The 25,565-nt window shown below is 40.9% G+C and overlaps 1 protein-coding gene across 4 annotated transcripts in view; it reads left to right on the top strand.

Annotated features, from left to right (window-relative positions):
- Positions 1–371: 371 nt before the first annotated feature.
- Yes1 (YES proto-oncogene 1, Src family tyrosine kinase) overlaps positions 372–25,565 on the top strand; it is a 68,825-nt gene continuing 43,631 nt past the window's right edge. The window contains exon 1 of one of the 4 annotated variants that reach the window (XM_052750084.1): positions 372–559. In XM_052750084.1, coding sequence (XP_052606044.1) covers positions 463–559 — 97 coding nt within the window. In that variant the 5' untranslated portion in view covers positions 372–462. Of the gene's footprint in view, positions 560–637; positions 1,003–1,070; positions 1,530–25,565 lie in introns of those variants that run through there. The other 3 variants (XM_052750083.1, XM_052750085.1, XM_052750086.1) reach the window with 3 other exon arrangements.

Raw genomic sequence — 25,565 nt, 5'->3', positions numbered from 1 at the left:
GACCGCGACCAGGGTGTCAAGCACCGCCCCGCCGGCTCACGCGGTGGTGGTGGTGGTGGGGGGGGGAGGCTGAGATTTTTTTTTTTTTTACTATCAGCGACAAAAGGCTTGCACGGACCCAAGGCTGCGAGCCGAATCGACAAGTCCAACTCTCTCCAAACAACTCCCCCCCCCCAACCCCGGCCACCCCCTCCAACAAAGCCCCCCACTCCCCCCCCCCCCCCCGCATCGGGCGCTCCGGTAGAGCATGGGGCCGAGCTCCGTCCGCTTCGCCCCGCCGCGGTTAGCCGGCGGGCGGGTGGGAGGGTGGGCAAGGACGGCCGCAGGCCTGGGCCGCTCGCTTTCTCCTCACGCCCCCTCCGGAGCCCGCCGGGGAGCCCCCGCCGCCATGTTGGGCCGGCAGGCGTGACACACGCGCACACACACACGCACACACACACACACACACACGCACACACGCACATGCACACAGGGCCCGGCCTTCCCAGCCGCCCGCGGACCCCGCACGGAGATCCGGCGCCGGAAGGCGCTGGAAGCCGGCAGCAGGGCGCGAGTTCCGGTGAGCGAGCGAGCGAGCGGGCGGGCGGGCGGGCGGGCGCAGGTAGCCGCCGCCGCTCCCGCCCCGCGCGCTGCTGCTGCTTCCCCCCCCCAACCCTCCCCCGTCGGGATCGGAGGGGCGGGGCCGGAGGAGGAGAAGGAGGAGGGAGACCGCGGGGTGCGGGCGCCCGGGATTTCCCTCCTCCACAAATAACGCGTCCGGGGGGCCGGCTGTTGCCGTCGTCGCTGCCTCCTCCTCCTCCTCCTCCTCCTCCTCCTCCTCCTCCTCCTCCTCCTCCTCCTCCTGCCGGCGCCCGGGCGGCGGCGGCGGCGGCGGCGTGCGAGCCGGAGGTGGAGAAGAAGGGAGAGGGCCCCCGCGGGCGTCCGCCGGCCTCGGCCGGCCACCTCCTCCTCCTTCTTCCTCCACCGCGCAGCGACCCGTGCTCGAGCCCGGCCGGACGGCAGGTAAAGTTGGCGGCGGGGCCTCGCGACGGAGGCTGCTGAACCTCTCCCCCCACCCGGGCCAGCCCGGGCAGCGCTAGGCCCCGGCGGTGGCCCCGGCGGTGGCCCCGGCGGTGGCCCTGGCGGCGTCCGTCCTCCCGCTTCCCCGGATTCTCCAGGCGCCGCGGTTCCTGCCGCCGCCGCCGCTGTCCTCCGTCTGCCGGGCCGGGAGTGTCGGGAAGTTGAGGAGAAACTTCTCCCCTCCCCCGGTCGGTCCGTCCGTCCGTCCGGCGGACGGGCGGGCGTGTCTCCTGGGCGCGCTACCTGCTGGCCCCCCAGCCCCGGTCCCCGCCCCGTCCAGTCCTTCCCGATCCCGCGAGGGGCCCGCTGCTGCTGCTGCTGCTGCTGCTGCTGCTGCTGCACCCTGCGTCCTACAGGGCGTAGTAGGGGCGAGCCGGAGGCAGGGGAGTGGCCCCCTTCTTGTCCTAGCGGCCTGAGAGGTCTGGCTTGCCTGACGCCCCGCAGCGACTGTCCGGACACGGGACGAGTGGGTGAGCGGCTGGCTAGTAGGCATGGTTTGATTGAAAACCGCGACGTGTTTTTTTTTTTTTTTTTTTTTTATAAAGTTTTTCCTTTGTTTGGGGTGGAGGGTGTTGGGAAATGTTGTGTTCAGCCGCCACTTTGAAGGTACCTTGCCACTCACTCTTGGCCACTCAACTCCTGTTGGGTTCGGCTCTCTGTCCTGGGTTAATGAAGATTTTGTTTGAGAGTGTGTTTTTCTTCTTGATAATTGCTTCCAGCTTTGGCTTTATTGGACCTGGGGAAGAAAGTGGGAATATCGTGTCTGGTACAGGGGACTGCTGTAGTGAATGGGGCACATCGTGGTTTTGATGGGGTTATTATTTTTTTTAACATAAGTGATTGAAACAGTCATGGAATGATTAATGGCAGTTATCAAAGTAAATAAACGAAAAGTCTGCAGTACAGCAACTTTGCAGCTCGGTCGTTTATTGTGTGTGCCTCATAGCTGCGCTTTCACATCGGTGATTTCACAAGACACTGTGGTCTAGTATATTCGTGCATTATCGTATACAATTACCATACCAGAAGTGTCTTGACAATTGAAAGTGCATTTAAATATCCTGTTAAATTTCTAAATTTAAAATGTTACTAAGTGAGCGTATGTGACTTACGAATTTAATGTGAAATACATGTCAAATCTATTAACAAGCACAATGGTGGTGGACAGGAAACATTTTGCGTGGACAGATAAGGGAATGTTAAAACCCAAAGTTCTGGTATGCATCACATGTGAGAGAACAAACTGTAGGAAAGTTGTTCACCAGGAATATTTTTTTCTTCTTCTTGCCATGTCAACATTTAGCTATATCTTATTTTTTGAATATCAGCAAAATCTCATTGAGGAATTTTAGAGACTGGTTGACATTTCAGAGGGTCCTCAATTTGAAAAAGCAAAAACGATTGCCTTTGATCAGAACCTAAATACAAGACAGTTTGTATCCTTGTCTCCAGGATAAAAAAAATAGAAGGGCTCTTAAAATATGTACTTTGCCATAACCACAGTAATGCTATCATAGCTTTAATTTTGCAGCTAGTTTTTGCTGACTTCACACACCACAAAATTGACTCCTTTCTGTGAAATTACAGCCCTGACCTGTCTTCCTGAGAGAGGTATAGAATTTGTCTTATGGTCAAAGGATAATATTAATATATAGTCAAAAATTTGTTTTTAGTTGAGGAAATTCTCCAAAAAAAGTCACTGTTTATGCAAAAAAAAAAATTCCACTTCATTGTGTTTATAAGTAAAAGGATACACTGAAAGAAGATTAGTGATCCAGTACAAGTGAAGTATTACTAATCCTTGTTTATTTGTAGTTCAAATTTGCATAGTTCTAGCCGTAAATAGCTTATTACTGTGGGTAATTTTTCTTTAAAAATAGTTAACTCCTATTGCTATTATTTAGGAAAGAGGCCTAAGCAGATTTTTTTTTTTTAAAGAGCATTTGCTAGGCTCTGATGTCTAGAAATGTAAACTTAAGTGATAAAACTATTATTTAAAAAGAACTACAAGGAAGTGATTTGCATAAAAACAAAGATTGGGAGGGAGGGAGGGAGGGAGGCAGCTGATAAGGGCCCCCACTTCTGAAACAGTAGGAAAGTTCTTTTAACCTTGGGGTAATGGAGGTGTTGGTCTTAATGTAATTCATCAAGTCTTACATTTGTGTGTTTCTCTGTACCTGGGTTTTATATTTTGCATGAAAATAGTTTCAAGAAGCCTGAGTATAATGCAGTATAGATGGTGTTTGGATTAAATTACTAATTTAAGTTTTGGGATACCCTGGCTTCTTGTCACATCCTTTAATCTTTCCCCTTTTTGTTAAAAAATGTAATCATTGGTGACTGACTTTAGAACACTCCCTGGGCTCTCCTTTGCTAACAGGTTTAGATTTTCTGCATCGTAACTGTCATATACTAGCTTGTGTATAACTGCCTTGAAAATACCACACACTTCCAAATGTACAATAATGAGAGAATTTTGAAAAAAAACGTATTTCTCATAGAAATAGAACTATTCTGGGGTTTTGTTATGTTGTTTTAATACTTTGAAAGAAGGCATTGTGCTTTACAAATTTTAAATGTGAGTAGTAAATAATAATCAAAATGTTTATTGAATGAATGGATGTTCTGTTAATCAAGTACCTACTTTTGAGAAAACCAGGTACTATGACATAAATGATAGAGCAAGTCTTGACTTTGATTCAGTTTTGTCCCCCTAGAGCAGTAATGCTTTAACTAAAAAATTTCATTGTTAGTTTTGATATAGTTTTGATATTTTCATGAGATTCTTATTGTGTAGTAATTTTTTCTTTCCGGAGACTTTATGAGGTGGGTAGAGTCTGAAGAAATAATACACTTTGGCTGCAGAAGAAAGCTGTGACGGTGGTGGTGTGTTTTGGAAAGGCACAGTAATTGCGTGGTGCTGCTTGGTTTATTCTGTGTAGTGGTTTGCTGTTTTAGCTGTTGATTTTGTTGCTTTACATTGTTGTAATGGAGTGCTAAAGAAGAGACTGCATCTGTGCCAAATTCTTATGTCACAGGAACTGTGCCATGTTGTAAAGGTGATGTTTGTTACTCTGGCCTTGTGTGAATATTTACAGGAAGTTTTCGTAAGATCTTCCATTGTTCAGAGGGCTGCATGGCTAGGTCACCTTTGTTTCACATTTAAACTGGTTTATAACATAAATACAACTCCTCCAGCAAGATCCAACTGCTTCTCTTTAAAGGAACTACTTTGTTCCTATTAAAGTATCTTGCTGTCTTCACCAATACCGTGTACAGCCATTTGTGTATGGCTACCGTAGGGTATATATTTTCTTTTCTCAGCTGCTCCAGTGCCACAATTAGCTGAGTATTGCTCAGCTGCAGCTGCTGGGTGATTATGAGCCATCCAACTCCTGTCTAAACTCAGAGGCAGATTTAGCAGAAGTAGCTATAGTGATAGTCGCGATAGAAAGGGAAGAGCCAGTGCTGCTGCCAGTGTCGTCTGAGCAAGTCTGTGCCAAGGGGTCCTCGGCTGCTGCAGCACTACCATTGTCTTGGAACCAGCCAACTTGGTGGCAGCGTATCTTTATCTGAGTTGAGCTTTACCCTTAAGACTGAGAAGCATACTCCAAGAAAAACGGAGAGTCCTGTGATTACAAAGTATAGCAGGATCTACTGAAGGCCTGAATTACAAGCCCCAATGCCTCGTCTCCTTGCCTAGCAGTGCCCTTCCGTATCTCTTGTTGAGTTTCAAGAAGCATTTAACTAGAAGAAGTATTCCATTCTGCTTTAACTACTGTTAGTATTTGGGGGAATGACTGGATTGCTGATGTACCAGTGTACATTCTCCTTTCTAACAAAGAGTGGAAGACCCTGGAGAGGAGTTAGTTCTAGAACTAGCTACCCATAGCTTATCCCCTGCTGTCTGAATTTTGAAAGTAGAAATCCAAAATTCTTTTTTCTTACTGTTGGTATTTGAGAACATAAGCCTCAACAAGTACAAGTACTAGCCATGCGTGAGAGTCTGTATTCCCACCTACTGGGGAGGAGGCAGAGATGGGAGGATTGGGAATTCAAGGCCAGCCTAGACCATTTAGTAATATCTTATCTCAAAAGTAAAAGAAGAAAGCAACATACAAATACAGTATCAGCTATGTATGGAGAACTTCAGACTGGAAGATGCCATGGGCAAATTTTGTTGCCTCTGAAATGATAATCGCAGTGTTTTATACTGCTTTTTTACAGCTATCTACTGAGATAGCAGGGACAATTCCTTTTCCTAGCCCTGGCAATACCAGGTGGTTCAGGGGTTGGCCAATTTGAGGTGGGGATTAGACAGAGTTGCGTAAGCCTAAGGAAGGAAGAGATATAGAAGACTGAACATAATCAAGTATACATTATCATTAACTTATCACTTAACAAGAGACTGGTAAAATATTCCCTTCCTTTGTGTTCCACAGAGCTCATATGACAAAGCATATTTCTCTTAAAATTGTAATTTCTTTCTGTGACTGTTGTAGTTGACATAGTGTTCCTGTGGCAAGGGGCTGTTTTATAGTAATCCACATAAAGAATTTTTTAAAAAGCTTTTGCATTTATGTATTTATTTATTTATTTATTTAGGGGGTGTGTGTGTGTGTGTGTGTGTGTGTGTGTGTGTGTGTGTGTGTGTGTGTAGCTTGTATATTCTTTCCTTCCATCATGTGGGTTCTGGGATTGAACTCACTGTTATCCGATCAGCCATTTCACCAACCTAAGAAATAATCTTCGAATTGTATCAAAGATGTAGTTTGGGTATAACCATATAACTATGGGCTTTTTTAATCCATAACAAACATCTTTATGTGTTTCTTTACCAAAATTAATAAAATTAGCATAGTGCTTTTTTTTATAGATTAAAGTTAAATAATGTCAGTTTTTTTGCTCTCAAAGTTTTGTTTACATTTTATAAAATAATTTTAAACAATCTTGCAGGTGAGAACTTTGAAGGTTTTCTTTATAAACTAAAAACTCTTTATAGTTGAAGTTAAACTTGTCTTTAGGAAAGATTATTTCAAAGAAATACTTTTTACAGTTCTGACGTTTTGGTTGTGAGCCTAGCCATTAATGACAGAACCATCTCTCCAGCCCTACGTGGGTTTTTTTGTTTTGTTTTATTTATTTTTTTTTTTTTACTGTTTTAATGAAAATCTTAACTTATAAAAAGAATCCTGGGGGCTGGAGAGATGGCTCAGCAGTTAAGAGCATTGGCTGCTCTTCCAGAAGACCTGGGTTCAATTCCCAGCATTCGAATGGCAGCTCACAACTGTCTGTAATTCCAGTTCCAGGGAATCTGACACCTTCCTACCAATACACATAAAATAAAGTTAAATTATTAAAAAAAATTAAAAAAAGAATCCTGATTTTTATCTGAAATACATTTGGTAATTTATCGTTCTAAAACTGACAGTATTATAATTTAGGTTCGTTTCTCCGTAGGATGAAAGGAAAGAAATGTATTCATTCACTATGATGTGTGTAAATGAATGCATAGTTCTTGAGACACATTGTGTTGGTTTTTTTTTTTTTTTTTTTGGTTGGGGGGTGGGGGCCAGGAAGTCCAGGAAGGAAAGTGCTGACCACTGAAACGTCAAGATTGTCTGGTTTTCAGCCTGTGTTTCTAACAGTGTATATATAGTCTTAGGTTGTTTCAGCAGTCTCTCTCTCTCTCTCTCTCTCTCTCTCTCTCTCTCTCTCTCTCTTTGTCTGTTAAATAATTTACAGTTTCTTAGCATTCAAGAGCAGTTGGAGTGAGGTAGAGTTGATGGCTTACATACATAAGTTAATACTTAGAATTGTTCTGAGGCAGATTTATTGAAGTCTAACCTTTGTTCATGTGATTAGTTTTTTACAGATAAGGATACCTTAAAGGAATGGCAGTCAGGCATATGGAAAGGAGCAGAGAAGGAAATGTGTGAGGAGAGAACAAAAAATGGCGAACTTGTGTAAAGACATGCTTTATTTTAAATTAGTGCACAGGATTCCACTTAGGACAGTGACCAGTTCCATAGCTTTGTCAGTTTAGTAAACTTCTTTGGTAGGAGGTTGTTGAGCCAGATGGTTTCTAATAACATTTTAGTATTGTGTAATGTGTAAAATGTTACTTTTGCTACTGTTGAAATTTTTGTGATTTTGATAAATTTTTATGAAAATGTTTTAGTCTGAAATTTATAATAAAATTAGGTGTCAAATACATAGAAATGGTAAAAAAATAAAAAAATATGACCCATGGACTTTGCAGTGAATTTTCTCACGCAAATACAATGTTATTCCATAAAACTATTCCATTAAATGAAAAAAAACTATGATAATTTTGATTATAAAAATGCTGTAACCTAACTTCTGCTTCCTAGGGATTCACGGTTGGTAGAATTAGCTATGATTATGTGGCTGTTGTAAATTTTATAAATTGGTAGTTATTTTTAGTGTGATATTACAATACTTTTGGATTTTGATGATTGTAGTGGTTTGAATAGGAATGGCCTCCATAGACGCTTGTGTTTGAATGCTTGGACCCTAAGGAGTGGCACTATTTGGAGGTGTGGCCTTGCTGGACTAGGTGTGTCTTTGTTGGAGAAATATGTCACTGGGGGTGGGCTTTGAGGTCTCAGATGCTCAAGCCTGGCCAGTGTGTCAAGTCTTTTCCTGCTGTCAGATGATCCAGATGTAGAACTCTCAGCTTCTCCAGCAACCATGTCTGCCTGCACACCCACCGCCCATAATGATAATATAATGGATTAAACTACTGATCCTGTAAGCCATCTCCAATGAAATGGTTTCCTTTGTAGAAGTTGCTATGGTCATGGTGTCTCCACAGCAATAGAAACTCCAACCAAGACAGTGGTGTTTAGTGTGTGATACTTCTGAAACTTTTTGGTTTGCTTGTTTTTTTAGTTTTTTGAGACAGGGTTTACCTGGAGCTCACTCTGTAGACCAGGCTGGCCTTGTACTCAGAAATCCACCTGCCTCTGTCTCCCAGATGCTGGGATTAAAGGCGTGTACCAACACTACTCAGCAGAAATTGATTTCTTAACTGTTCTTTGAAGCAGTTAGCTGTGATATCAGTTATCAGATAATCCGTGGCTATTTGGATGAGGACATTGCCACACTGTAACAGGAAAATAGCTATTGTCATTAAAATTCAGATTTAATTTGTAAAGATTTTGTTTATGTGAATTCATGATGGGAAGAAACATGCCTGGCACAGCATGTATCTGGAGGTTAGAGGACACAGTAGGTTCTCTCTCTTCCCACCTTCACTGGGTTTCGGGGATTGAATTTAGGTTACTAGGTTTACGTGGTAAACTTCTTTACCCAATGAGCCATCCTACTGCCCCAATTTAGGGTTCTTTCTATTGACGAAGTATAAACTCCTTGAAAAGGGTATTTATTTTTTCTTGAACAAATAATTGATATTTGGAACACAACAAGAATGGGTAGTAGAAGTCTTCACCTTTGAAGGTTTGCAGAATAGATTTCCTAGGGGAAAACCTAAAATTGCAAGTAGGTTGTGTTCCTAGTTTATTAGTTTTTTGAAATTGGAATATTTCCCCGGAATGTCTTTTCCTGTAATGTAACCTATCTGGTTAGATTTCTTTGTAGCCCATTAAAATTATCCTGTAAAACTCTAAGAAGCAGGTGTAACAGTATTTGGTAGTAGAGTGCTTTTTCTTTTCTTTTTTTTAAATATGTACTTTTTGAATTAATAAAATGTTTGTCTACAAATATTCTTAAGTATGAGGTAGATAACCTATTGTCTATTCTGTCACCCCCTTGGTACCTTTGCAGCCCCTACTCTTGTTAAGAATCACTGAGACTCCTAGTGAACCCTGAGTAAAGAATTACCCATAGTCTCTCTCACTTGCTTGGTAAGCTTTTTGATACCTGCTATTCTACTTTAGATGTCTCCTACTCTAACCCTACAGGACAGAGTGGAGCTTCAAAAATAAGAAGACAGGGGCTTGGGAAAATGATGACTGATGTGATGTTGAGTTTATAACTTTCCTCTCTATTCTGTCCTTTTCTATTTTCTATCTATTCCTTGGGCATTAAGTAATGAAAAAATGCCTGTCCTGTGACAGGTTTGTTGAGATACTAATATTTAACATGGATTATCATATTTAATATGAATTTTAATGTTTCCAAATATGCAGAAAAATCATGGACATACATATTCATTACAGCTGGAGCAACTGATGATGTTTGACTTACTAGAGATGCATACTCATGATTTAGCAGAACTAGGATTTGAATCTAGACCTTTATTCCTTGGGAATGAGAAACAGTGGTAGGAAAGGAGGGTCCTATCCTTTTCTATCTACTTTAAATTTATCTGTTTGAATTGGGAGAAAAGAAAAATTTTCACTTAGACATTTTTTTTGTTTTTGTTTGTTTGTATTCATGGCTTTACAGTGTAACCAGATTGGCCTTAAACTAGCTCTGTAGCCTAAGCTGGCCTCAGACTCTTAGTCTTCTTGCCTTTGCTTTCTGCTTCCTAGTGGTGGAATTAGCGACATCTGTCACCATCCTTGACTTTTTAAGGGAAGAAGCTTCTTGCATCAGATACTGTTGTTTGTGGGTTTATCATGGAAAATGATACAAGGATTCTTTATAAACATCCAGCTCAGATTAACAGAGATACTTTTTTATCATGTTTTCCCAGCATTTTTTTCCTCTCTAAATTTAATTCATTGAAAGAACAAAGAAGCATGCAAAAAATGATTTATTTACTCATGTAGCCCTTCTGTAGGTTTAGGCCCATATATTCTATATATAATCTGTTTATAGTCAAGCTCCCATCATGTAATTTTGTATACAGAAAATACTTGTGTATGTGCTCATAGGGCTTGTACGCAAATTGAGTTTCTGACTCATTTTGCTAATACGCAGTATTGCTTTGATGGCTGAATTGTATTATTTATTCTTAGATGAGTTAATAGAAATAAATCGGAGAGGGGCCTCATCCCCTCCACGTTTTAGATCATGCTGCATAAGGAGGTGTTTTCGAGGTTACCAGTTTTTGGATGGCGATTTCCTATTGTTAGATATTTACCAAGTGGTCAAGATACATTTGGAGGAAACAGTAGTTCTTCCATATTGGTTCATCATTTTTTTTTGACGGGGGTGGTTTTTCAAGACAGGGTTTCTCTGTGTAACAGTCCTGGCTGTCCTGGAACTTGCTTTGTAGACCAGGCTGGCCTTGAACTCACTGAGATCTGCCTGCCTCTGTTTCCCAAGTGCTGGGGTTAAAGGCGTGTGCCGCCGCCGCCGCCGCCGCCGCCGCCGCCGCCGCCGCCACCACCACCACCACCACCACCACCACCACCAGCTGGCCCACTGGTTCATCATTTTAATTCTTATTGCCTTCCATATGGTTTGTTTATGTAAATCATACTGCTATACAAATTCTTCACTATTTGGAAAAAAGTTCCCATCTAAAGATCTAAATGGAATTTTTGTTTGCTACTTTGGCCACATATTAAATTCTCGGCAGTTTCCTTCACTACTTTAGAAGTCTTTTTTGGCTTCCTTTCATGCCTGGAGTTGTAGCTGAGATTATACCGTTTGTTCTCCCTCATAGGCTAGAACATCATTTTCTAGTGGGAACACCAGCTAGACTTTCTAACATTATTATGCCACAGAGAATAAATGCAGTCCAGGTCCTTTATAAATAACTTCGGCAGTTTATCACTGTCCATGCTTGGTAAGTTTTCATATGAAGAGTGACAAGTTTTACTCTGTAGTTGTGCCAGCCCTAGACTAAAATGTAAGCTGCCTGGGGTAGGAAGTTGTATTTTAGCTCCTAAGGTTTTCATGAATCCAAAACAGTGACACTTACGGAGTGTTCTTTGAATGTAGGATATGCAGCCGGCAGTGTCTGCTTATCACAGACCCATCAACAAATACCTCACTAAACTCGTACAACAACCACAGATTTTTTTTTTAAATATTTGACTTTTGGGCATGGCAGACCTGATGTAAATTAGTGTAGCAGACATTTTCTTTGGGCTGCCAGCTCATAAATAATGACATGAAGACATTATTAATTATGAAAGCTTGGGCTTAATAAGTTAGGCTTTTTTAAATTTTATGCATATGAGTGCTCTATTGGCTTTAATGCCAGAAGAGGCATCCGATCTCACTATAGATGGTTGTGAGTCACCATGTGGGTGCTGGGAATTGAACTCAGGACCTCTGGAAGAGCAGCCAGTGCTCTTAACCTCTGAGCCATCTCTCCAGCCTCCTAGGCTTGTCCTAACTAGTTCTTATAACTTAAATTAACCCACATTTTTAAATCTTCATTCTTTTACATGACTAGATTACCTTACTCTGTACTGCCCATCCTGTTTTGTCGATGTCTGGCTGGCGTTCTGCCTCTCTTCTTCCTGAGACTTTTTGTCTCCAGAAGTCCCACCTAACCTCTTCCTGCCTAGCTATAAGCCATTCAGCTCTTTATTAAACCAGTCACAGTAACACATCTTCACACAGTGTAAAGGAATATTCTGAAACAAATTAGTGTCATTGTTTATTTTTCTCCTAAGTACATTCAAATAAGCATTTAACTTGACTGATGTTTAAATTGGCAGGAAGATGTAAACTTTAAGAGAAGTACTTAATTATCGCTAAGCACGGTTACTCATTTTTAGTGAAAGCATTCTGTTTATGTCTAGTGACCATGCTTCTTAAAAACTATAGCATACATCAGGTCCTATTATATTACATTAATGTAAACAAGTCATATGGGTTTACCAGATGGTTTTTAAGGAGAGTTGGGAAAAATAGTCTCTGTCAGGCCCCTAGCTACTCATAACAACTTTACACATAGGAGGAGAAAATGAAATTTTAGTGGACAATAGTTTTATCTTTGCCACAGAATGGCTTGGTAGTTAAACAAGTTGGATACTGTCAGGTCCCAAAGAAACCTGGGATAGCTCTCAGTACCTGTGGCTCCTCCCAGCACGTCTCACCGCACCACCCACTCTAAACTTCTCTTTCCCAAGGGCTGGGCTTCTCCTTCCCTTTCCCTTGCTTCAGATTCCTGTATAACGCAGCCATTTGGCTCTGTACCCTCATGGTCTCCTGGCTCACCTCTGGCCACGTGGTCCATTGCTCCCTCTTGTTCTACTTGCCACCTTCCTTCTCTTCCTCTCTCACTCCCCTTCCCCACCCCTCCTCTCATGACCCGGTTCAGTCAGTCTTCTGGCTATACTCAGTCTGGACCCTTCAAGATGCCCCTGGCTATTCTCTCCATCAGATCTACAATAAACTTCCTCAACCATACCTTGGAGCAGTCATGTCCTCATTTTTTCATCCTGATATCTGTATAGTATTTGTGGCTTTCTGCTTAGAAACTTCTAAAGCTTTATGTGACAATTTTGATAATCAAAATGTTTGCATTTTTAATAAGATTTAAAATGTTGACTTATGTGCATACAGTTAACATAAATTTCAAATTTTATTTTATTGAAGAGAGAGAGAGTGTGTGTGTGTGTGTGTGTGTGTGTGTGTGTGTGTGTGTGTGTGTACATGCATCCAGGTAAAAACCTGCTAAGCTATGTGCATGGTAACCAGAGGACAGCTTTCAGGAGTTAGTTCTTTCCTTGTACCACATAGACATGGATCCCAGGGAATCAAACAAACTTAGTCATCAGGTTTGGTGCCAAGTGCCTTTCCTTGCTAAGCCATCTCTTCAGGCTTGTTATGCTAATTTTCAGATTCACTCCCTAGCACTGCAAAAATTAATTAAAACAACAGCATTTAGATTTTCCTTTACATAAATGCTTATTAGAGGGAAAATTGATAATCATGTATCACACTTAAAACATATTTGGAGCTAGGGGTTTAACTTGATGGTTACAGTGTGTGTGTATCACATGAGGCACCAGGTTCAATCTCCAGCATCAAACAAAACGTTTAACTTACTTATAACAGTATTTTCCATCAAAATAACCATATATACAAAATGTCCTAGTTAGCTTTAACTGTTAACCGGACAGCATAGGATCACTCAAAAAGAGAGGCTCCCACGCCGGACGTTGGTGGCGCACGCCTTTAATCCCAGCACTCGGGAGGCAGAGGCAGGCGGATCTCTGTAAGTTCGAGGCCAGCCTGGTCTACAGAGCGAGATCCAGGAAAGGCGCAAAGCTACACAGAGAAACCCTGTCTCGAAAAACCAAAAAAAAAAAAAAAAAGAGAGCGGCTCCCTCCGGGGAGGTATTACTCAGATCTTATTGGCTTGTTGCCAGGTATGTTAGGTATTGTCTTGATTGTTGGTTGATGTGAGAGGGCCTAGTCCACTATGGCAGATGGTCCTGGGTTATTTAAGAAAACTAGCTAAGCTTGAGCCAGGCAGGAAGCAGTTTCCTTAATGGTTTCTGCTTCAGGTTCTTGTTTGAGTTCCGGCCCTCACTCCTCACAGTGATGGACATTGACCTGTAAGCTAAAATAAGCCCCTTTATCCCTTAAGCAATTTGGTCAGAGTGTTTATCACAGCAACAGAACTAGAATAGAACTAGAGCACAAAATAATTATTTCTGGTTATGTTCTATAAAATTACTGTTAACATTAAGTTAACAGCCACTGAACATTTGCTTCTTAGGAGAAACCCACAGTTAGGTTCAATAGAGTTTTTGTAAATACCACGTAACTCTTTTGTGTGTGCTTCGTTTAAAAACACCTTAATATACATTATTGATTTGGTAACATCGAACTCAAAAAATAACACATTAATTCATGCCTAAATGCAGCTTTTCTAACACTTGTGTTTTCTCTGTTAGACACAGCCTAGACTTCTTACATTTGTGTATTTTTATTTACTTTTGAACTTTTTAGACAGGGTCTTTCACAGCTCAGTGATTGACTAGACTGGCCAGCAAGTTCTAAGGATCTTCCTATCTCTTCTTCCATGTTGTATATCATTTTCCTCTGAGATTAAAGCCTTCCGTTTTGGAGGGAATCTTAAGGTATAGGATATGAAAAGGAAAGTGAAACAGCAGGATGCTCTAAGGGGAGGTGAAACACTCCATCCTGCAGGGAAGCTCCTTAGATAGGAAGTAAACTCAAAATAGCTTCTGGAAGTCCCTGAAACTGACCAGATTCTCCAAGAGTACTTAAGCAGTAAAGTCTCAAGACAAGCCAAGATACCCAAAAGACTGTCTGCCAGCTGTACTGTCTTGAAGAGACTCAGACCAACCTAGCTGCTGAAAGAAACATTGACCAACATAGCTGTTTATAAGGGGCTCAGACCAGTGGACTACCACAAAAGGACACTGTATCTGTTGAGCTGCCTGCAGGGCTGTGCATTGTGCTCCAGGTTTCCAGCTTTCTAGCTGGGGTGGACTTTTGGTGATGTAGCTGTCTTTAAGTCATTTCTGGTCTTATGAATAAGCCCTAACCCATATTCCTATAAGTAACCCCAGGAAAACTTTTTAGATCACTAAGTTGGACTTTGGTAGACTCTGGACTTGGTCTGTCATTGGCTCCCTATCTGGGGTGAGTAGACATTTATTCTCATCTTCCTAGGAACAGTGTCACATAATACCCCCTAGCACTGAGATTGCAAGCGTGTTCTGCCACCCTGGTCTTTACATGGATGCTGGAGATCAGAACTCAGGTCTTTATGCTTGGGTAGCAAGGACTTTACTCAGTTATTTGAGTTATTTCCATCGTATCTTATTGCACTTATGCATACTTCAGCATGAACCCTCAACACCAGGGCATTTAAACAACAAAATCAATAAAATGCACAAAAATGAAAAAAAAAAGCACTAAAGACCACATAAAGGACATTCAAGAAAGCAGTGGATCAGCTTGTTTTACCTATGCTAGGAATATATACATCTATCAACTCAGTTTTTGCAGTCCTTTTGAAATACCTTGAGTATTGATTCAGTGAGTGCCAATGTATTTTACTAAGAGAATGGATGGCCATGAGTATGTTAATAATGACATTTATAGTAGTGAATATTGCAGAACACTTTCTGAGCTAACCATAATAATAGGCAAAGATCCTATTCCAAGTTTCCTTTGTTCTTTTGAGTGCGTTGCTCAAACTCAGCAGTCATCTAGCATCTCTTTTCCACTATAGAAAAGGAAGAGAAGAAAATGTTTCAGTGTTTGGTGGTGTGGCAGAGAAGGAAATCAACCCCATTCCCTCAAATCTCCCATCTTTGAGTCCTGGTGGTTTTGGTAATTGTTCTATAGAGGGCAGCTTCCTGCCAGTAAGGCTAGTACTCCAAAAGTTCAAAGTGGAAGAGAAACATGGCATCTCTTATTGGCTTATTTCATCTATGATGCAGTAAGAAGAATAATTCTCTTGACTGATGCTTATTGCTTTACTTTGAGAGTTAAATTAATAAATGAAAACATCCAAATTTGGACAGGTTGTACTGCTTAGTATAGAGTTCACCTTAAGTCATGACATATTTTGACTCAAAACATAGTGCCTGGACCCTAACAGTTAGACCTGCGTTATCTTTGGACTCTATATCCTCAAATACAGCCAACTATGTGTCATATAGGGGTTAGGGATATAGCTCAATGATAGAGCACTTGCTAATATCACTTAAGACTCTGGGTTCAATCTCTAGTACCACAGGGTGTATGTGGGGGGGGGGTGTTGAAACAAACTACATCTGTACTGAACATGAGGACTTTCCTTGTCATTATTACCTAAGAAACATATTGTAAAATTATTTATGTAGTACTTGCATATTATTAGCTAATAGAGGTAAAGGTAACTTAAAAGTATATGTGAGAATAAGTTAAATGTACATGGTTCACTCCTTTTTATAAGAGACTTGAGAGCCCATGGATTTTGGCATCTTGATATAATTTGGATATATTGGTACCATTCCTCCATGGATACTGAGAGATTATATGCTGATTGCAAGTCTAGGCATGGTAGAAGGCATCATCATGGTTCTCCAAGATGATCATATCCTGTGAATTCCAGGAACGTGTGACTAGATTACATTGTCTTAGTCTGTTTTTGTTACTAACGATACAGTGAGTGGTAGATTATAGAAACTAAGAGTTTATTCAGCGCACTGTTTTGAAGGCTGGGAGTATCCAAGGGTTGTATCTGATGAGGGCCTTGATGATGATGACCTTATAGAGTCCTGGGGTGGCACAGAGCATTACATGGGAAGAGGGATATAAGATAAACTGAAATTGATTCTAATAAGAGACCTACTCTCAAAACAAACCATTAGCTTATTAATGGAGGAATAGTTTAATTCATTCAAAGGAGGACCCTTTCTCAACCATCTTATGGTCCTGCTTGGTCTGTACCACCTCTTAATCCCTCACAATTTCAACATGAGTCTTGGTAGGGACATTTAGTTAAACTGTTTCAGTAACTTTTCCTGTACATAAAATACCATGACAAAAACAACTTAAGGGAAAGGGGGGGTTATTTTGGCTCATAGTTCAGGGGAACAGTCTGTTATAACAGGGAAGTCTTGACTGTAGGAGCTTGAGGCAGCTGGTCACATTTCATCTGCAGTCAGGAAGCAGAGAGTGATAAATGTTTGTGTTCAGCTTGATTTCTCCTTTTTAAATCTAGGACCCCAACTCATGGAATGATGCTGCCCAGTGGATCTTCCTCACCTCAACCTAATCTAAATAATATGCCAGTGGCATGCCTAGGGGCTAACCTAGTCTAGATAATCATTCACAAAAGGTTGGGTGCAGACACATGTGTTTGCAGATGCAGTTAAGCTTGCTAATAAAATGAGAATTTGCTTAAATTTTGAAATAATGAATGAGTACCTCCTGGGATATCTGGGTAGATATTAAAGTTTTGTTTTTGTTTTTGTTTTTTTCTTTACTCTGTGTGTGTGTGTGTGTGTGTGTGTGTGTGTGTGTGTGTGTGTGTGTGTTTCCATTCTAAGGTGGGACTTAGGTTTCTGGTTCAAAATTTTTCTTTTGACCTTGAATTACATGAAATACTTTAGTACCTTTTATTGAAAGTCCCCTTGTTGCTTAAGCTACCTAGTCAGATATGTTCTTTCATTCTGAAGTTTTGTTTTTGTTTTTCTTGACAGGGGTTCTCTTTGTAGCCCTCCGGGCCTGGAACTCACTCAAGAGACCAGGCTGGCCTGGAACTCAAAGAGATCCTTCTGCCTCTCCCTCTGGAGTGCTGGGATTAAAGGTGTGCTCTCATTCTCATCTGGCTCATTCTGGAGTCTTAATGAAAGCAAATATCTGCTTTTGTTAGGATATGTGGTATGTGGTTTTGCATATAATATCAGTTCTTGCAACTTCAAGATAGGTACTATTCTTGCAGGTGTGGGCTCAGTTGGGGTTGAGAGTGGGGAAGAAGTTGGGTTTAGAAAAGATTAAATAGGGGCTGGAGAGATGGCTCAAGAGCACTGGTTGTTCTTCCAGAGGACCCAGGTTCAGTTCCCAGCACCCACATGGCAGCTCACAACTGTCTGTAACTCCAGTTCTATGGGTTCTGGGACCCTCACACAGACATACATGTAGGCAAAACACCAGTGCACATAAAACATTTTTAAAAATGTTTAAAAAAAAAAGAAAGAAAAGATTAAATAAGAATCATAAGTGGCCAAAGCAGAATTGAACTATAGATCTAAACCCAAAGATATTTCATTTTTATAGTACATGGGTACTATATAAAATATTCATTGGGTATGTCTGTGGTACAGATATTAGGCCAAGTTACAAAAGAGACACCCCCCACCCCCAAATAGTTTTTCTAAAGCTTAGAGTTCAGAGAAGGATGGAGGCATAAACAGGCAGTGATAATTCCACACAGTTAATCCTTTGGGGGAAGGAATAAAATGGGCTGTGAGAACACAAGAGGACTTAGGGAAGATCCTTAGACTGCACAAGACTAGAGAAGGGTGAGGATAAACTAAGCATAAAATAAAAGATTGTGCCAAACAGTGAAGAAAATATTTTGGTGCACTTGAGAATCTAAAAAAACCAAATTAGCTGGCCAGGAAGATAAAAATATAAGAATAAAGCCAAGTGTAATGGTACATGCCTTTAATCCCAGCACTCCAGAGGCAGAGGTAGACAAATCTCTGTAAGTTTGAGGCCAGCCTGGTCTACAGAGCTAGTTCCAGGACAGCCAAGACTACACAGAGAAACCCTTTCTCAAAAAACTAAAAACAAACAAACAAACAAACAAGAATAAACAAGAAAAAGCCCGGAGAGGGAAGTAAAGTAAGTTGTATGTATAGCGTGTTAAGGAGTGGACTTTACAGAATGGACTTTACAGAAAAGGAAGGAAAAGGTAATAAAAAAGATTGGAGAACTAACACTTAGAGACAGGATTTGCAGTGAACTAGACATGACCAGTAGCCAGGGGAGTAGTAATTAGCTTAGGGGAGAAGTAGAGTATTTTTTACTAGATAATAGATTGATTTGTGCAGATTTTAGTGACTGAGTGACTGAGGCATGGGATGAGTGAGACCAAAAGTGACTCTCAAGTTTCTGAGGGTAGATGGGAGTGCCGTTCTCACCATTTCATAGAGCATTTGTGACAAAAAGGGAGTGGATTGTTGTGATAGGAAAAAAATGACAAGTATTACTTTGGACATGATAAATTTGAAATTCCTGGAAAAGACTCCAATGGATGCCCAGTAGACAACTTTACCAGTTTCCAAAGAGCATTTGGGCTTCTGGAAAAGAATATTTGTAGGCATCTGTTGTTAATCAGCCTTGCCTTTCAAATACCTAAGAGAAATCAATTAAAGGAAGTTTATATTGACTCACATTTTCAAAGGTTTTAGTTCATGGTTGGCCAGCTCTTCTACTTTGGGGCCAAGGTGAAGGAGAACATCATGTCTGAAAGCATACGGTAAAGCAGAGGTGCTCATCTTATGACATCCAGGAAGGAGGAAGAAAGAGAGATGAGGAGTAAGGGAGGAAAGAGTGCAGATCCAGGAACAAGATAGAACCCTTCTCTGACGTTCTCCTAATGACCTGCTTCCTGCATCTGGACCATAGCTGGTTTCTACACCACTTCTAGTGATGCCCACAAATTATCAGTCCATCATTGAATTGATCCAACATCCTCAAGATCCAGTCACACAGATTAATCTATTAAAACCAAAGTGAAATTTTAGAACTTTGCTGCCAAGCACTGGAGGTACTACTGACTGCTCAAGAGTTTTCATCCTTCATCTCATTACCATGAAGCCTGTACCTTGCAAGTCCTCCAAACTCCAAAGGACTGACTTTGCCTAAGCATAGGGGTAAACAGGGTTCCTAGTCATGAGAGGAGACTAGGGAAAAAGCCAAAGGCACCCAGTATAGAGTAACCTGAGGACCTTCAGGGAGGGGTCTTGGTCTTCTCAGTTTCTCCAGTATCCATAGTAGTCAAAGGTTTGGAAGTTATCTGCCCTGCAGGATACATCCACACTAATACAGTGCAATTAAAGAAAACCCAGTTAAAAAAAAAGGGGGGGGGATTAAAATAGCAATAAAAACATCCCAAAATATAAGTCCTGTTACTTCCCAAATCTGTATCAGCAGGCAACCAGGCCTTTAACAAATGAGCCTTCAAGGAACATTTTAGATTCAAACCATGTCTTAGTTTTGTTTCCTATTGCAGGGATGAAATACTCTGACAGAAACAACTTGGGGATGAAAGCATTTATTTTAGCTGACAGTCCATCGTAGCAGAGAAATCGAAGTGGCAAACTTGAAGCAACTGATCACTCTGTAGGCAAGAACAGAGAGTGGATGTGTATGTACTTACTTCAGCTCACTTTCCACTTTGTCACTCTTTAATTCTCTCTACTCTTTTTGTTTTTTGAAACAGGGTTTCTCTGTGTAGCCCTGGTTGTCCTGGAACTGGCTCTGTAGACCAGGCTGGCCTTGAACTCAGAGGTCGGCCTATCTCTGCCTCTTGAGTGCTGGGCACGGTCCTCCCTCCATCCCCCACCAGTCTCTCCACTCTTAAGACAACACAAGCCTGTAGGGTGTTTTCTTAAATAGTGATTGATGGGGGATGCCCAGACAATTGTGGGTGGTTCCATCCCTGGGCTGGTGGTTCTGGCTTCCATAAGAAAGCAGACTGAACAAGCCACGGGGAAGCAAGAATAAGCAGCACCCTTCCACGGCCTCTGTATCAGCTCCTGCCTGCAGGTTCCTGTCCTGCTTGAGTTCCTGTCCTGACTTCCTGTGACACCTAGGGACACTTGCCACTCACAGTGGACAGGTCTTCTCACCTCTGTTAAGACAATCCTCCCACCTCCACCACATCAACTTGCTCTAAACAATCTTTCATTGAGATTCACTTCCCGGGTGATTTGAGTTTGGGTCAAACTTACAATTAAAACTAACCATCACAAACCATGGCAGCATCTAATAGGTTTTGATATTTTAGTTGATCTGAGACTTTGCTTGTTAAACAGTAAAGTTGTGGGGTTTTTTTCCTATGCTATTCTGTGAACTTTTCGGAGGAAACAAACCTATTTAAAAGGTAAAATTGGAACTTGCTGTATCTTTTTAATTTGTAGGTACCTATGGAATTGTATTAGCATTTATAAAAGCTAAGAAAATTGGATAGTAAACATTTAGTGAACACAGTATATACAAACCACAATTTTTTATGTCTTTAATTTATTAATAACAGGACAGAACTTTCTTAATGGAATTTTTAAGTTGAGAAAAACATCTTTTAACACAATTGGCTATTAAAATGTCAAGAGATTTCAAAACTAGCCCAGTGGTAGTGGTGCATACTTTTAGTCCCAGCACTCAGGAGGCAGAGACAGGCCAACTTCTGAGTTCGAGGCCAGCCTTGTCTACAGAGCAAGTTCCAGAACAGCCAGGGCTACACAGAGAAACCCTGTCTCGAATCCCCCTCCACCAAAAGATAGGGTCATTCTGTGTAACCCAGGCTAGCCTAAAATCCTCCTGCCTCGGTAACCTTTGCGCCAATAATACATATATAAATGTAAACAATTGTAAATGTAGGTACAGTGTAACATAAAAGAAAACAAAAAAAAGCTAAATATAAGGGGATGCAGGACTGAATACAGGTACTAGACATGAATTATAGAAGCTGATTGTTTTTCTAATTCTGTCATGGACTTTGGTTTTGGTGGTAGATAAGTGTATAAAATATATTTGCTGCTGAAAGTGTAAAATTTAATGGGTTCAAATGCCAATTCTAACTGTCTAAGTTCATTAACTTGTGTAGAGTATAGGTTTAGTTAATTTTAGTATGTAATCTTTTTATTTGCAAAGGTTTTTTTAAGTAAAATTTTAAAAAGTATTTTTAAAAGGTTCCTATAGATGTCAGAATAGTTTAAGTTCTCAAAAAATGGGATAAATCTGATGGACTGATACCCAGACGTGTACTTATTTCTAATGATTGTCTCAAGTCTTACTGAAGGTAATTAACTTTGTTCCCATAGTTATCAATTGGAGATCTGTTGTTTTAATTTTTTTTTTTTTTTTTAAGTTTTTCAAGACAGAGTTTTTCTGTGAAAACAGCCCTGGCTGTCCTGGAACTCACTCTGTAGACCAGGCTGGCCTCGAACTCACAGAGATCTGCCTGCCTCTGCCTCCCGAGTGCTGAGATTAAAGGTTAAAGGTGTGCAACACCACCACCCAGCAATATTTTTTATACAATATATTCTGATCTCAGTTTCCCCTTCCAAATTCTCTTCACTTTCCCACCCTTCCAACTCCATGCCTTCTTTTTCTCTCTCTTAAGAAAACAGACAGGCCAAAAAACAAGCAAACAAGAATAAAGCAAAATGAATAAACAACAATAAAAACAAAGAGGACAAGAAGCACACACACACACACACACACACACACACACACACACACACAACATAAAATTGCAAGATCAGAAACCATAATATACTAGCAAATGACCAGTAAAGCAATAAACACCCATACGAAACAAAGGATCTTCAAAATTACCTTTGAGTTCATTTTGTTGTCCATCTATTACTAAGCATGGAACCTACCCTTAAAGTGTGGTTTGTTTGTATATGCACACTAATTTTTCCTTTTCAAGCAGTTGTCGATTGGAGATGGCTTTTTGGTTAGGAATGGTTGCTGATGTCTACTTCCCCTTTTCAGCACTGAGACTCTGTCTGGATTAGATCTGTGCAGGCCCCTCATATGCTGCTACATTCTCTGAGTTCATATGTGCATCAGTTCTGTTGTGTCTGGAAGATAACTGTTTTCCTTGGTATCATCCCCTCTGGCTCTTACATTTTTTTGCCTCCTCTTCCGCATAGTTCTCTGAGCCCTGAAGGGAGGAGTTTGATGAAGACATCCCATTTAGGACTGTGTGTTAAGGTCTCTCGCTCTCTGCATATTGTCCAGTTGTGAGTCTCTGTATTAGTTTCCATCTACTGTAGGAGAAAGCTTTCTGGTGACTGAGTGAGACACTGATCTGTGGGTATAGCAGAATGTCATTAAGAGTCATCTTATCACTTTGTTCCCTTAGCAGAACAATAGTAAAATTTTTAGATCTTGAGGCTTTACATTAATTTGAAAGGTTGTTGTTGTTTTTGTTTGTTTGTTTTCAAGACAGGATTTCTCTGTGTAGTTTTGGTGCCTGTCCTAGAATTGGCTCTGTAGACCAGGCTAACCTTGAATTCACAGAGATCCACCTGCCTCTGTCTCCTGAGTGCTAGGGTTAAAGGCGTGTGCCATCACCACCTGGCAATTTGAAAGTTTTTAAAAATTATATCCCACAGCAGAAAATAAATTATGAATTATTTACAATTCTTTGCATATTGTATATCAGGTCAGGTCCTTCTCAGGGCAGTCTGTTAAAGGCTTCATTAAAGAAGCTGTGAACTGGGCCTCGTGGCACTGGCCTGTATCCCAGTGCATGGTAAATGGAGGCAGGAAGATCAGAAAAGAAAACAGGAAGCTCCAAGGACTTAGCTTGTGAAGGCTTGTTTCTTCAAGGTCGGTTGTTTGTGTAAAGTGTGTGTGGTGAGGGGAGGGGTTTGTTCCCAGAGTGAGCCCTGCAAACTCAGTTTTCCGTAGATCACATTTTCGGTCTTTAAAGAGACTCTTGGAAAATGAATTAAGTTCTTTGTTTGCTTTTAGGAGACAGTGTACATACCCCATAGCAGTCTGCCACTTCCTCCTCTCCCTGTTTTCTGTTTTATGGTCCTGCCTGTCCTTTGTGCTTTGTACTGAAGGAGGTTTTAAAATGAAACCAGAGAAAAATCATTGACTATTTATAATCCATTGAATTGCTTGACTGGTAGAGATTGCTTGTTTTATATCTTTTAAAAGTAAGTTTATAAATTAATTTCTATAAGTTTTGTTTTGTTTTAATACTGCAGACTGAACCCATTGTCTTACCCATGTTAGGCACATACTCTACCTAATCTCTAGCCTTCTGAAGGCTTTCTTAAAGATTCAGAACTTTGTTATAAACTGGAACTGTCTGGGCAAAATGCCAAACAACAACTTAATCCTCTAGCTGGTTACAACATGTGATGTCACAATTGGTTAGCTTGCTAAAATTGGAAAGACTGTACATTTAAATCCTTTTTAAAAGTTCTAAAGTGTTAAGTCTGAGAGTTTTTAGTCTCTATTACTAATAATAAAGGGACAAGTTCCTGGTGAGAGGTGGGAGGCTGTTTTCAAAGTGAGTGGATTTGTGTTGACCAAATAATGAAGCTGGCTGCCAATAAAGTTACCCTATTTATAAAGTTTTACAAAGAGCTAATATTTCATAACTTATCTATGAACATTATGAATATGAAATGTACACAAGGCTTCCCTAGAGAGTATGTGAATAGTAGGAAAACATGTAGTTTAGATGGCAGAAAACCTGGGTTCCCACTCAGCTACATCTCCTTTAAGAAGACAGCTTTCCTCAGCTCCAGGTTCCTCACATGTAATATATAGTAGCTGTGTCTGCTCCTCCTAGTAACCGGTTAGGATTGTGTGGGAAATAAAACTGGGGAGATAAAAATTACTATCATCATGTAAAATACTGTTTTTACGTGAACTTAACATGCTGTATATCATGATACTCTATTCCGGCTTCTGGCCAAGCCAGATGCATTAAAAAACCTACCTCAAATTCATTCCAGCTTTACCAAAACACTCTTATAAAGCAGGTTCTAATAAGTGAATTCTTTAAAAGAATTATTTTATTTATTCCTTGAGACAGGGTTTCCATTTTTTGTGTAACCCTGGCTGGTCTGGAACTAAGGAATCCATCTGCTTCTGCTCCCCAATGCTGGGTTTAAAGACATGTGCCTCCATGCCCAGCTAAGGAAATTCTGATATTTAGAAAGTTGAAAAACTTTGAGTTATAGAATTGATGTAGGAAAATTATTTCTAGAACTTATGCTATGTTTGAGTCTAGGAGAAATATAAATATTAGGTTGGTTATTCTGTAAAATTGCTTAGACCTAAGTTACAGTTCATTGATTTCTTTTAAAAGAAAGCTTAAATGAACACGTAAAATGTGATTTGTGGGAGGAAACAAGAGTTTTTGAGACAGGGTCTCCTGTAGGCTAGGCTGGCTTTTAGCTCACTGGGTAGCTGAGAGTGACTTTGAGGTTTTGGTCCTCTGCCTCATCTCCTCGTGTGTGCTGCGGTTATAGATGTGTGCCACCATGCCTGGTTTCATGTGGGCCGAGATCAAATGCAGGGCCTGGTGCATGCAAGGCACACCATCTTAACAAGCTGAGCTACATCCCCAGCCCAGTTCAGCATGTTTACTAGCGGTATTTGACTTCATTGCTTCTCTTCCTGTTCTTATGCTCTACTTCCAGCCAGAATTACTTAGGGTTTTAAAAAACCATCTTTCTTTCTTGTGCATGGCTTTGCAACACCCTGTTGTCTCTTCTTACAAGAGTATGTATCTCTGCCTCTTGATTTTCTCAGATAAGCTCTTGCTGGTCTTTCTCTAAACCCCAAGACTATTGCTGGAAAATAAGCAGGAAATGGGAAGTTACCCTGGAATGCCAGATCAAGGGTCAGGTTCTGTTGTCTGGTTCCTACGAAGCCCTATGGGGTGCTATGGGGAGAACTGATGGGCAGGCCTCCCAAATTTTAAATTAATGGAATTAGCAAGCAATAAAAATATTTGGGTTATATTTTAAGTAAAGGTGAGAAACCAGGAAGTTGAATTTGCTGGAATAAATGTTGGGAGGTAGGCAGTATTTAGAGGCTAGAGATTTGAAAACAAGTGCTTGGCCATTTCAATACCCAGCAACATTTCTTAGTACTGCCACAACTTTATTTCTTACAGGATTTTGAAACAAGATAGATTTTAAACATGTATATAATCTGTTTGATCATACTGGCTCCTGGGTCCCTTGCATCTCTCTTTCAACTTTGTGCCCCTCCTCCCCCATGTATAACCTGTTGAATCCAGTAAGAGGAGCTGTCCCTGTGTACTTGGGTGTAGGGCCATCCACTGAACCATTGGCAAGCTACTAGAGGCCACATACCTGAAGAAACCGGACTCCCACTCACAGTCAACTGCCAATAGCTCTCAG

This window comes from Peromyscus californicus, unplaced genomic scaffold, assembly GCF_007827085.1.
Source record: "Peromyscus californicus insignis strain IS unplaced genomic scaffold, ASM782708v3 Scaffold_21__1_contigs__length_65335640, whole genome shotgun sequence".
Taxonomy (NCBI): domain Eukaryota; kingdom Metazoa; phylum Chordata; class Mammalia; order Rodentia; family Cricetidae; genus Peromyscus; species Peromyscus californicus.
Note: the sequence above shows the minus strand (reverse complement) of the source record. Positions and strands in the feature narration are given on the sequence as shown.